The sequence below is a fragment of the Hemitrygon akajei genome, chromosome 2 (assembly GCF_048418815.1).
Source record: "Hemitrygon akajei chromosome 2, sHemAka1.3, whole genome shotgun sequence".
Classification (NCBI taxonomy): domain Eukaryota; kingdom Metazoa; phylum Chordata; class Chondrichthyes; order Myliobatiformes; family Dasyatidae; genus Hemitrygon; species Hemitrygon akajei.
Window position 1 is genome coordinate 100,687,586 of NC_133125.1, and position 13,048 is coordinate 100,700,633.

A 13,048-nucleotide genomic window follows, 5' to 3' on the forward strand; every position below is an offset into this window, starting at 1 on the left:
AGCATTTTGATATCTGAAATAATATGAAGCATAAATACAACTGGCAGTTTATTGCCTGAGGCTAAATAAAACTGCCTTTGTCTTCTTTGATTCTAATGTCAGTCGTGGATCCCATTTCTACAATAAATTTGCCAATGAATATTGGAGAATTGAATAATTCTGCAAAATCAGTGACTCAATTCTTCCCTTATGTATGGCTGAATTCCTCATCCAGGCATTGTTATCCTGACTTGGCTCTCACTTTGCATCCCTGGGCCTTCTCCATTGTCCCACACTTCTTAAATTTCTAAGCCATCTAAAACTCTGTGGAATGGCCTTCTCCTGACCCTGGTCAGCCACCATCCTTTTGCTAATTGACCATGTGAAGTACAGGATTTCAGCAATTCCAAATTCTCTGCTTAAACACTATTAAATCCGTATTCTTGTTTTAAAATATTGGCCTTGTCCTCCACCATCTAATGATGTTCAGCACTACAGCACTCTTATGGTATATGAACTACCTTTCTGTCTCTGGGACATCATTAATTTTAATTTTACAAGTGGTAGCAACCCCTTTTGTCTGTTAGACTCGTTTTAGAATTCTCTTCTTAATTCCTGCCTGTCTATTCTCCTCTTCTTTCAGATGCCCTTTAAAAGCTATAATTTTACCCAAGTTTTTGATCATCTACACTTGCATTGTTTTGTTACTTGGTGTCAGATTCTGTTGAATAATATAACTGAGTTGCACTGTGTAAGATTTTCTTATGTGAAATAAGCGTACATTGTGCATGTTGGGACCTTTGATTCCACAACCTTCTGATTCAGAATTGAGTCACATTCCAGAGAAATGAGCACTAGAGATCTGGGCTGCTAATCTAGTGCAGTCAGTGTTGACCTTTCAAATGAGATACGAAACTGAGGCACCATCTTCTCTCGTGCATAAAACACCCAGTGGAACAGTGAGCTTGCCTGCATTTTTATGAGAAATAAAATCCCTAAAATGCATCATCTGCTTCTTGCCAGTTTGCTGTTTGAAGAATCCTCCTGAGTGCAGATGTGCTGCATTTACTAAACAATAACTACATTTCAGAAGTACATTATTATTCATTAATTGCTTTGGTAGATCGAGGCTGTAAGAAATATTAGGCTTTTTGTTTGTGCAAGAAATCTGGATAAAGTTGGCAGTGCTACCATTAGCTGTCTACTCTTCATTGCACTTGAACATTTGGTCTGGAGTTATGTAGTCTTGGTGAGAACAGCAAATATTCTTCCCTGAGGAATGTTTTGATCTAAATGGGTTGCTGACATTCTGGCAGGTTCTTGGCTGCTGTTACTGAGACTAGCTACCCACTCTCTTTCTTCCCCCCCCCCCCCCCTGCGTTTTAGATTTTACTCATTTATTTCCCCCAGTCTTTTAAATCAATGACTGATAGCTCTGGTTAGATCAAGTAACTAAGCCTCCATACTGCTGTACAAAAGCAACTCCAACACAGCTCAATAATAAATCTCCATTAATTTTTTATCTGCCAATTATTTTGCATGCTAATATTTTAAGGATAAATCATCATTTTTAAATATTGTATCATTTGATTTTTAAGCAAGTTATAAACATGAAGTGGCAGGGTTTTTCTTTTGGAGCATTTCTATACATTAATACACGTGGCATAGCTGACCTTCAAGTAAAGGGAAATTTGTGATGGGGATTTGTTTTTGTATGTAATTAATTGGAATGTTTTTCTGAAAAGTAATTGTACCCAGGGTGCAATTGATAAAGACTGTATTTAGTGCTGGAATCTTGGAAAGTCGAAACTGTGGAATAATGAACTCTCTTCTTCCAATCTGTCTTGTAAATTTTGTTACGATGTTGTGAATTATCAAGTTATGTGCCAAATACCATGGCTGTTTTCTGTTTCATTCTAGCAGGGTATCTCCTCTATTCTTGCCCGTATTTATCTGGCCTTTTCTGGAGAATTCATTTATGAAATATCTTTTCAGGGATCCAGGATATCCGACTGCTCCTCAAAAACGCTAGATTCAGCTAGTGCACACTTTGCAGCATCAGCTGTTGTTAGTGCTCCTGGACCAAGTCAGTCGGAAGTTTCCAAGGATGCTGTTGCAGGTCAGACTGCAAACATCAATGGTGTTGTTCAGTCTGCAGGTGAGACTAAATTATGTCAAAATCTTATGAATGATTTTGGGAGAAATAATTCTGTTTCTTTTTCTTCAGTGTGTTATAGAGTTACACAATGAGAATACCTAGTAATTTATGGTTAGTATTGCTAGTAGTTTGCTGTTAAGAGGAAGGACCTGCATTGTTTTGTAATAAAGCAGACTCCATTGAATAGGTAAGTTAAACATTAATTATAATGTTTTTATTTACTTAAATATTATTCAGTTATTCTTCAAGTAATGATATAGTTGTGTACCACAGAATACTCACAAGCTGTTAGTTTTGGGGGTGTCACATGTATTCATCTTTGATTTAAACAAATATGAATAAATTAATTGCTTAGTGACCATTGTGAATGCGGCAGATGGCCCGAATGTTTTTTATAATCCTTTTATCCAAATCAAAAAGTTGAAACTAATAAATATTGCAACATTTTTCATGATTTGTGCTATTGTTTAACAGTGGTGATATTAGACAGGTTTTCAATTCTATAAGGTTCACCTCAGCCAACAAAATTCCACTGAGCTTATGTCACTTTCTTTTTGAAATAAAATCTCTTGGGCATAGATTTTTTCAGTAGTTTTGTTTTTAAAGTATGATTTTTTTTCTAGCAGAAATTTGGAATTCATTTCTTTGAATTAAGTGATTTCTTTATAATTTGATTTCTTTTGTTTATGTGGCTTTTGAAGTTTACTAATTTGTACTTTTGTCTTGGCTGCTGAAGTAAATTCTTTTGCAAAACTCTGAAGCTATGCTTATTTTTATTTAAATCAACTAAGCTCATAAAGTTTGCTCGAATGGTTTCAGAAATGAGTGCTTTCGGATCTGTTGTTAGGCACAACGTTCTTGCAAACAGAAGGTTAAGAAGAATTTTTTGGTCATTGCAAGATTTATAATTTTCTATCTTGAACCAACTGCTAGTGGAGCTGATGAGGCAAATACAAGTGCATTTAAACTGCATTGGAAAGGTGTAGGAGGATGCAAGTGTAATGTAACCAAATATGAATAAGGTAGATTGGTATCACAGTTGCAATGGATAAGGCTGAAAGTGCCTGTTTCTCTGCTGTATGATTCGACAGTGATGGAGTTAGGTAAGGTAAATAGATGTTCCCATTAGTGGCTGGTACAAGAACCATTGTCAGAGATACAACCACGTTGATAAAAGGTGTTAAAAATATGAGGAAAAGATTCTTTAAATGGGACAGTTTTAATTTGAAACTTGCAAGTAACTACAGAAAAGATAGGAATACATATGTTGGGCAATTTATGTGGGGAGAGGAAAAGAGTTAATGTTTTAGGTTGACAACAGTGTTTTATATATTTGCCATTACTAAATCCAGCATTCTGTTCTAAATTACTTAATTTATATTAAATTTTACAGAAGCATTGGCACAAAATCCTTGATCTGCAGATGATTAGTACCTGACGTAAAAGCATGATATTATAGTGAAGTAGGGAATGAATGCAAAATTCTCATGCGGACAATCGTAACATTAAACATTAATCACTTGGACTAATGTCTATGGTTGTGTTTCAGATTTACAGTTGGGTTTTAAATTTAAAATGTTTAATATTTCTTTTAATAACTGGCATGATTTTCATTTAGTGATCATTTTAGTTAGTGAAACAAAGAAGTTTAGTAATCACAACGCAGTATAACCAGAGCAAAATTGGGAAATGTGAATTAAAAATACAAAAATGCCAGACCTTTGAGTAGGACAAGCAGCAATCGTGGAAAGAGAAACAGTTGATGTCTCAGATGATTATGATGATCTTATCCTCCCCACAGAAAATGAGGGATTTGGGATGAATTCTAGTTCTTAGCTTTGCTTCTGGTTTGCGTGGGTCATCTAATGATCTGCAAGAGAAACTTTCTTGTGTGTGATCGAGAAAGCAATTACTTCATTATCTAATACTTGAAGCAGATACTACGTTTAAGAACATGAGACATAGGAGCAGGAGTAGGCCATTTGAGGCTTCATTTGTGCCCAGCCATTCAACACAGTGTTTCTTTTTCAGGAGCATTGTCTTGCACTGCCTCCAGTGCCTTAATTCCCTGACTGCCTAGACATCTCTTGATTAATTTTGAATGAAGTGAGATTATGACCACAGGTCCTTGGGCAGGATATTACATACTCACCATCCAGCCTTTTGAGACCTGGAAGAATTTTGTAATTTGGAGTACTGTGAGCAGTTTTGGCCCCTTATCTAAGAAAGGATGACCTGCCATTGGAGGGGTCCAAAGGATATTTGCCAGATTAGTTCCAGAAATGAAAGGGTTAATGTATGAGGAGTGTTTGATGGTTTGAGGCCTATAATTGCTTGAGTTTAGATGAATTGGTGGGATGGATCTCATTGAAACCAATTAAATATTGAAAAGCCAGGATAGAGTGGATGTTGTGAAGATGATTCCTGTATTGGGAGAGCCTAGGACTAGATGGCACAGACTTAGAATATAAGGATGTTCCTTTAGAAGAGATGATTAGGAACTTCTTGAGCAGAAGAGCTGCTGAATCTATGGAATTTATTGTTGCAGTTGGCTATGGAAGCATCATATATCATTGGATATATTTAAAGTGGAAGTTCAAAGTAAATTTATTATCAAAGAAAATGTGTCACCATATACTACCCTAATATTCATTTTCTTATGGGAATTAACAGTATATAGAAAGAAACACAGTAGAATCAATGAAAGTTGATAGGTTCTTGATTAATAAGGCTGTTGAAGATTATGGGGAGAAGACAGGAGAATGAAGCTGAGAGGAAAAAATCAGCCACAATCGAATGTAGAGCAGGTTAGAGCTGGATAGGTCGAATGCCTTAATTCTGCTACTATGTCTTGTGGTCTTATCCTATATCATTCCTAATTCAACTATGCTCTACTGAATAAAGTCCCAGCTACATCGTCAAATCTCACTTCTGCTCTTTCTGTCTTATTATCATCTTTCCTATAGCAGGATGACCAAAACTGAACACAATATTCTTAATGCAGCTTAGCAATGTCTTGTACAACTGCGCATAACATCCCAGCTTCTACACTTGGTGCCCTGACTGATGAAGCATATCAAAAACTGCCTTCAGCACCTTATCTACTCGTGATGCTATATTCAGGGAGCCATGTACTAGTATGTTTAGGTTTCTACAACACTACCCAGGACCCTACAGTTCACTGTGAAAGTCTTAAAATAATTTGTCTTCCCAAAATGCAACACTTGCTACTTGAATTCAACTCCATTTACTACTCAGCCCACTTTTAAGAATCCTCTGGAATTCCTGATAACCACTTTCGCTCTCTACTACACTTCCTATTTTAGTGCCATCTGCTAACTTAATAACCATGCCTCATATGTTCTCATTCAAATCATTGATACAGATGACAAATAGTGGGCCTAGCAGTGACCCCTGGTGCACTCTACTAGTTATGACCTCCAATCTGGAAAAATGCCCTCACACCATCGCCCTTAAGTCAACAGTGTATGCATTTAACTTGCTCACTTGAGATCCCATGTAATCTAACTTTCCATAGCAGCTTACTATGTGGAACTGGCCTGCCCTTGTTGACCATCTCGCTTACTGCTTCAAAAAAAAAACAATCAGATTTGTGAGACAAGATCTCTGCACTTAAAGCCATGCTGACTATACTTAATCAACCTCTTGACTTTCCAAGTGCATTTACATTTTATCTCCTTAGAATCGCATCCAGTAACTTACCTAAATAGATGTTGGACTTGTGGTTGATAGTTCCCAGGTTTTCTTTTGGAACTCTCCTTAAATAAAGGCACATTGTTAGCCACCCTCCAATCCTTTTGACACTTCACCTATTGCTAATAATGGATATATCCCAACCAAGGCTCCTGCAGTTTTATTTTTTTCTAGCTTCTCACTGTGGTCTAGAATATATCTGATCTGGCCCTAGAGACTTGTGTTTTCATGCTTTTTAAGACGTCCGGTGTCTCCTATTCTGTAATGAAGACAGCCCCATTAACTATCTCAAGTTCCAGGGTCTTTATGTGTTTATAGTAAATATAAGGGAAAACATTCATTAAGAATGTCAGCCATCATATGTGAGTGCAGACAAAGTTATCCACTTTGGTCTTTGAGGAGCCTGTTCTCTCTTATAACCATAAAACAGTTACAGCACAGAAACAGGCCATCTCGGCCCTTCTAGTCGGTGCCGAACGCTTACTCTCACCTGGTCCCACTGAGCCCTCAGCCCATAACCCTCCATTCCTTTCCTGTCCATATACCTATCCAATTTTAGTTTAAATGACAATACCAAACGTGCCTCTACCACTCTTTAGCTACTCTTTTCTTAATGTACATAAAATATCAACACACACAAAATGCTGGTGGAACACAGCAGGCCAGGCAGCATCTATAAGGAGACGCGACGTTTCGGGCCGAGACCCTTCGTCAGGACTAACTGAAAGGGAGGATAGTAAGAGATTTGAAAGTAGTGGGGGGAGGGGGAAATGCAAAGTGATAGGAGAAGACCGGAAGGGGTGGGATGAAGCTAAGAGCTGGAAAGGTGATTGGTTAAAGTGATACAGAGCTGGAGAAGGGAAAGGATCATGGGACGGGAGCCCTCGAGAGAAGGTGGGGAGGGGAAGCACCAGAGGGAGATGGAGAACAGGCAGAGTGATGGGCAGAGAGAGAGAAAAAAAAACAAACAACTAAATATGTAAGGGATGGGGTAAGAAGGGGAGGAGGGGCATTAACAGGTTAGAGAAGTCAATGTTCATGCCATCAGGTTGGAGGCTTCCCAGCCAGTATATAAGGTGTTGTGCCTCCAACCTAAGTTTGGATTCATTTTGACAGTAGAGGAGGCCATGGATAGACATATCAGAATGGGAATGGGACGTGGAATTAAAATGTATGGCCACTGGGACATAAAATATTTTTGGTTTCTCCTTACTCTTCTCTGCCAAAGCTACCTCACTTTCCCCTTTTTGCCCTTCTGATTTTCTTTTTAAGAATACTCCTGAACACCTATGCTCCTCCAGGGATTTATTTGATCCCAACTACCTGTACCTGACCCATGCTGCCTCCTTTTGCCTGACCAGAGCATCAGAATCTGTAGTCATCAGCGTTCCCTACTTCTGCCAGCTGTGCCCTTCAGCCTAATAGGAATGTGCACATCTTGAACTCTCATTATTCCACTTTGCAAAGTCTCCCACTTTCCAGACATCCGTTTTGCCTACACCATAATCTTCTGCAATCAGCCTTTGCAAGTTCATGTCTTAATCATCAAAGTTTGCCTTGCCTTGATGTAGAACTGTAACTTGTGGACCAGATCTATCGCTTTCCATAACTAATTTGAACTCTTCCAACATACATTTGCTGCCTGACAGTTTTTATTTCATATTTCCAGCATTTACAGTTCTTGAATTTACATTCTTTGAAGTAAAATAATGGCTTCATGTACTGCAATATCAGCTATATGTAGGAACAGTTCAACTAGTTTCTCTCTCTTTAGGCCTGCTGATTCTTTCCGCTACTTGCAAGCTCAATGTTGCAATTGAATTTCCCTTCACTACTACTATGATAATGCATTCCAGGCCCCAAGTCTCACCAAATTAGAAAAAAAAACTTTCCTTGTCCTATTTTGTTCTTTTCTCTTTCATTCTGTCCTCCTGTTCATTGTTGTTAAGTGCTTGGGAACATTTTCTGTCTGTTGTCTGTACCCTTCATGGTTTTTAGTTTGTCTGTCAATTCTCCTCTCAGCTTCCTCTGCTCCAAGGAGGAAAATCTCAATTTTACTAGTCTATTCACATAACCAAAGACCCTCATCCTGGAAACTGCATTTTTACCAAAATAATAAAATCTTTGTCTTTCCTAAAATGCATTCTATAAAACTGAATACACATGGCCAAGTCAGTGTTTTGTGAAGATTCATGACTTCCTTGCTTATGTACTCTAAGCCCAGGGTTTTTCTTTTACAGTGAACATTACACATATTCCCTTGAGTTCTTATTGCCTCATTTTATGCTTCCTAACAAAAACTAATACTTTGTATTTCTCTGCATTAAATTTTGACTGAAACTTCATTGACTTTAATCAAAATATCTGTCCAGTTAGATATTATTTACCTTTGGGGAAAGTCAGCATGGATATGTTAATCAATTCACATTTGTCCCGATAAGGATTGATAAAATTGGGTATATAACTCATTTAGAACCTCATTTGTGCTTTCTGTCTAATATGGCAAGCATTGATCCAATATTCCTCCATCTTTTTTTTTAAGAGTAGAGTTACATTGTTGTCCCACATGACCATCTCTCTCCCTCGGTAACCTTTTGGATTATCTTCCCCTAATGTTTAAAGAAAATCCAGTTATCTAATTCTGATTGCAAGCTTTTGAAACTTATACTACGTATTTGTTTCAGCAAAGAGTTTTTTGATCCTGTTTTGTATTTAAAGACTTGAACATTGAATCATTTGGAAAATTATTCAGGAAGTAAATTATCTCTGTTTTTTATGTGTGAAGTCTATTCTTAATGGATTTTCATGCTTATCTTTGCAGGCACCTATAAAAATCTTCAACCTTCGAATGTTACTTCATCCTGCAGTCCTGGATTATCTACTGTACAACTGATAAGAACTGTCAATCGCACCTCAGCAAATCATGTGTTCCCTGCATTACGCACAAGCAGTCCTCAGTCATTTCCTGTGAACAATTCCTGCATAGGAACTGCTGTGCGTCTGAACAGTATGAATGTGGTTACTCCTGTCAATATGCATCTCAGTGCAAGGACTTCAGCACCTTCTCCTTCTGCCTTAAAGCTGGCCACAGCAGCTACTAGCCTTGACAGGGTGCCAAAGGTGACCCCCAGTAGTGCCATCAGTAGCTTGGCTAGGTAAGTAAAGATAAACACATTCAATGTGGATGTGTTTAGGGTGAACTACTTGTGCTCTTTGTATGTAGATCAAGAAGCTTCCTGTATATTTGAATGTGGATATTGTAAAAATGTATTAATGTTTTGGAATCTGCCAGGTTCCCTTTGTAACTGGGGAATCTGTACTGTCATGGTCATTCAACAAAGAACAAACCTGTTGAGTCCGTTGAGTCTAAGTTGGATCAACCAGCCATTTACACTTAAATTTTTACTTACACTTTTCCCTACATTCTGATCAGCTTCTCCGCCCTCCAGATTTTACCACTCCCCTACACACTGGGATAATTTCAAGTGCTCATTTAACGTACCAGCCTACATCTTTGCGATGTGGGAAGAAACTGGAGCAGTGGGAAATCTTCATGGTCACTGAGAGAACATGCAAATAGTTTGAGCTGTGACTCATCAGTTGTATAGTAGCTAACTGCTGTGAGACCCCATGTCTTTCCTCCTTCAACTCCCAGGTCACAAAAGGACAGAGAGTGACTATATAAGATGGCAAGAAGGAGAAAGCCATCCAGGTGGTGCAGTTGAAATTAAACTAAATGTTTAGCTTTTTGAGGTTATTTTCAAGAATATTAAAAGATCTGTTGCTTTTGAAGTATATTTAGGTTCCTGAAAATGCATAGCCAGATTGTTGTTGCTACTAAACAGGTTTCAATTTTATTTTCATTTTATCGCTTGAAGGTCCTTTAAAACAATGGAAGGTTTATAGCTGTAACTTTGAATTATTCAAAGATTTTAAATCATATCCTGAAATGGTTAGATATTTTTGAGGCTTTCAGATCATATGTAAATCCTGAGCTGAGTTTTAGGTTTGAAATCAGAATCAGGTTAATTATCACTTGCATACAGTATGTCTTGAAATTTGTTATTTTGCAGCAGTAGAGTGCAATACATAAAATATATAGTCTACAATAAGAAATATGTAAAAAAAAAAATTGGAATAGTGCAATGGGGAGCAAAATTGGTGAGGTTCAATGGGTCTGTTTAGAAATCTGATGACAGAGGGGAAGAAGCTGTTCTTAAAACATTGTGCGTGTCTTCAGTCTCCTTTTTGTACCACCTCCTTGATGGTTGCAATGAGAAGAAGGCACATCCTGAGTGGTGGGGGTCCTTAATGATGAATGCTACACCATTTAGAGGCTTCGCCTTTTGCACATGTCCTCGGCAGTGGGGAGGCTTGTGCCCATGGAGCTGGTTGAGTTCTCAACTCTGCAGCTTATTCCAATCCTATGCAGTGTTCCCTCCATACCAGAATGCTCTCCGCATTACATTTGTAGAAATTTAGAAGACTTTGGTGTCATGCCAAATCTCAAACTCCTAATGAAATACAGCCACTGTTTAATGAATTTGCCCATTTAAGTCCGATGAGGATTACCGTAGATGTCGGATTATAAGCCGCTACTTTTTTCCCATGCTTTGAACAGCATTGAACATAGCGGCTTATAATAAGGTGCGGCTAATAGAAGGTTTTTTCCCATGCCGCCAAAACATTTTGCCTCGTAACAGTAGACCAATAAAATTGATGAGTAGTTCACAGAGGTCCAATGAAATTGTACGATAAATCAAGCGCACTTCACAAATTATTGTAAATCAGCCATTTGTACTCACCCTCATCAACATGGAAAACACTCGAAGAAAAGCATATGATGCAGCTTTTAAGTTAAAGGCAATCAATCTGGCGGTTGAACAAGGAAATCGAGCTGCTGCGCGTAATCTTGGCATACATGAATCGATGGTGAGACGGTGGAGATTTAATTTGGGACTGCCGCTTCAGGTCAGGAATGGCTCACGTGATATTAGACAGCAGTACAAGGGAGGGAGGGAGCGAAACTGAGGATTCCGCTGCACCGAAACTGCTAGCGATTCAGTAAACAAAAAAACAGTAAAACTCGTGTGTGAATGGTATCGGGCCAATAAGGACACAAGTGTCCGATGTTACCAAATACCGGTAGGTATAACAAAGTTTAGCCTTACCAAATATGTGTAGCAAGGGTTTGGTTTGGGGGAAAAAGGAGTATAAATAAGAGCAGAATGTAAGGGGAAGGCAAAACGCGTTCTGCAATAAAGCCACGCTGCACTGTAATCCGGTGTTGGTTGTCTCTCTTCCAAAACGAACACAGGGCAGAATTTGAAGCCCAACACGTGTAATATCTTTCTGTGTAAATATCTCATATTACAAGCGGCCGAAAATCCGGTGCGCCGAAAATCCGGTCCGCCGGAAATTCGGTGCGGCCTAAAATCCGATGCGGCCTGTACAATTAAAAAATTGATTTTATTTCTAAAATTAGAGCCAGCGGCTTTTAATCAGGTGCGCTCTGTAGTCCGGAATCTACGGTAATTTTTTTTCCTTTCTGGAAATGGTTCTTTGAAGCACTCTTCTTCAAGGTGGTGAGAATCTTTGAATATTTTTAAGTAAAAGGTGGATAACTTTTAAGTCAAAAATTACCAGGGATTGCAGGACTGTGGCATTGAAATTATGATGAAATCAGACGTAACCAATTTGAATTGCAGAGTCGGCCAGGTAACCTATTCCTGATCCTTGGTTATCTGTTTGTATGGAAAATGCAATAATCATTTGTAATTATTTATGTCATTAGAAATAGATCAAACATTAATCAAAGTTAAAAATTGGGATCATTTTAAAGTAAATTTAATGTTTTTTAATTTTTATGCTATATGGAGGGTGCAAATATAAACAAGTTTTTCTGAATTACAGGGAGAGCAGCGAGCCAGAGAGATTATTGAACGGTATTGCAGACAAGACGGTAGCTATGGAGGTGACATAATGATGTCCAAAGTGCTTCATCTAAGATATACAGTGATGGAAACCTTGTATTCCAGCCAGAATTTGGAATAAGGCATCTGATTGATTGCAGTTGCTAAATGTGGACCTGAATAGTGTCATTATCATAAATGTATAAAAATTGTCTATATAAATGTAAATTTTGTAAAGTTCAGGTGATCACTACCTTGTACAATAGTTTATTTGTATCATCATATGTATTTCTGTTACTTGAATACTAGATATTCATCATGCTTTGCACTTGAAATTACAACAGAATGAAAATGACACAAATCTATGGGATCATGAGCATGAAATTGGGATCCTTTTGTCACTTGTTTTAACTATTTATTTTGCCATGTTTACATTTTGTAACTTGTACAAATCAACTTTGTGCTTTTAAAAAAAAAAATTTAAAGATATTTAGGTAGGCCATGTAAATCCTTGTCATTTTTTGTACATTGTAAAGTTTTCACTCAATTTTTTTTCTCTCAAATTGAATAGATGGATGTTTGGTAAATATTAAGTGACATTTCTTTATCAGACATTTAAGTCAAGACAAAAAAAATAGTATTTTCTATTGTTTTGGAGGGCGAGGGTAGTGAAACAGAATTGAAGATTATCAACTTCCATTTTGCTCCTTTTCCTGTGGCTGCAAGGCAAGTAACAGGTTAGAAAGACTGTCTGACTTTTATGTTTGGACTAGTGTTTTTATGAGTTTATACAATTACTATTACATAGGCCTTTTCAACAGTATTAGTATTGGAATGTTAGTGTCAGCACTACATCAGACAACTTCCTTGTTACTTGATCTTGTTAAGTGAAAAAAATGCAGGGAAATTAAACATACATATCAGAATATTTGTTTTGTCTAGAATTATTTCTCAAAGCAAAAGATGCATAGCTACCATAAAACTGACATATATCGATCGCTGTGTCACAGTAATCTTAATGGTTTTGATGCAACAGAACCTAAAAGTAATATTATCCTATACCAATTCTATAATTCTTTACAGCTTTGCAGGAAAGGTTTTGATGCTGTTTGACCCTTTCATATGTGCGAAATCTGCATCTGTTTCTGGAATAGTGTGAAACAAATACTTTGATATTTGAGATAAAGGTGTGGGATTTCCAAAAGGAGCAATTGTTGGTACAGCTGCTTGTGACTTGCTAGGGTGATCTATTCAAGTTCCTAGGCAAACCACCAGCAAAATGAGA

The 13,048-nt window shown here is 37.7% G+C and overlaps 1 protein-coding gene across 2 annotated transcripts in view; it reads left to right on the forward strand.

Moving 5' to 3' along the window:
* epc2 (enhancer of polycomb homolog 2 (Drosophila)) overlaps positions 1-12,689 on the forward strand; it is a 67,655-nt gene extending 54,966 nt beyond the window's left edge. For both annotated transcript variants that reach the window (XM_073026132.1, XM_073026140.1), the window contains exons 12-14: positions 1,975-2,137; positions 8,673-9,006; positions 11,765-12,689. In XM_073026132.1, coding sequence (XP_072882233.1) covers positions 1,975-2,137; positions 8,673-9,006; positions 11,765-11,834 — 567 coding nt within the window. In that variant the 3' untranslated portion in view covers positions 11,835-12,689. The remainder of the gene's footprint in view (positions 1-1,974; positions 2,138-8,672; positions 9,007-11,764) is intronic.
* The last annotated feature ends 359 nt before the right edge of the window (positions 12,690-13,048 follow it).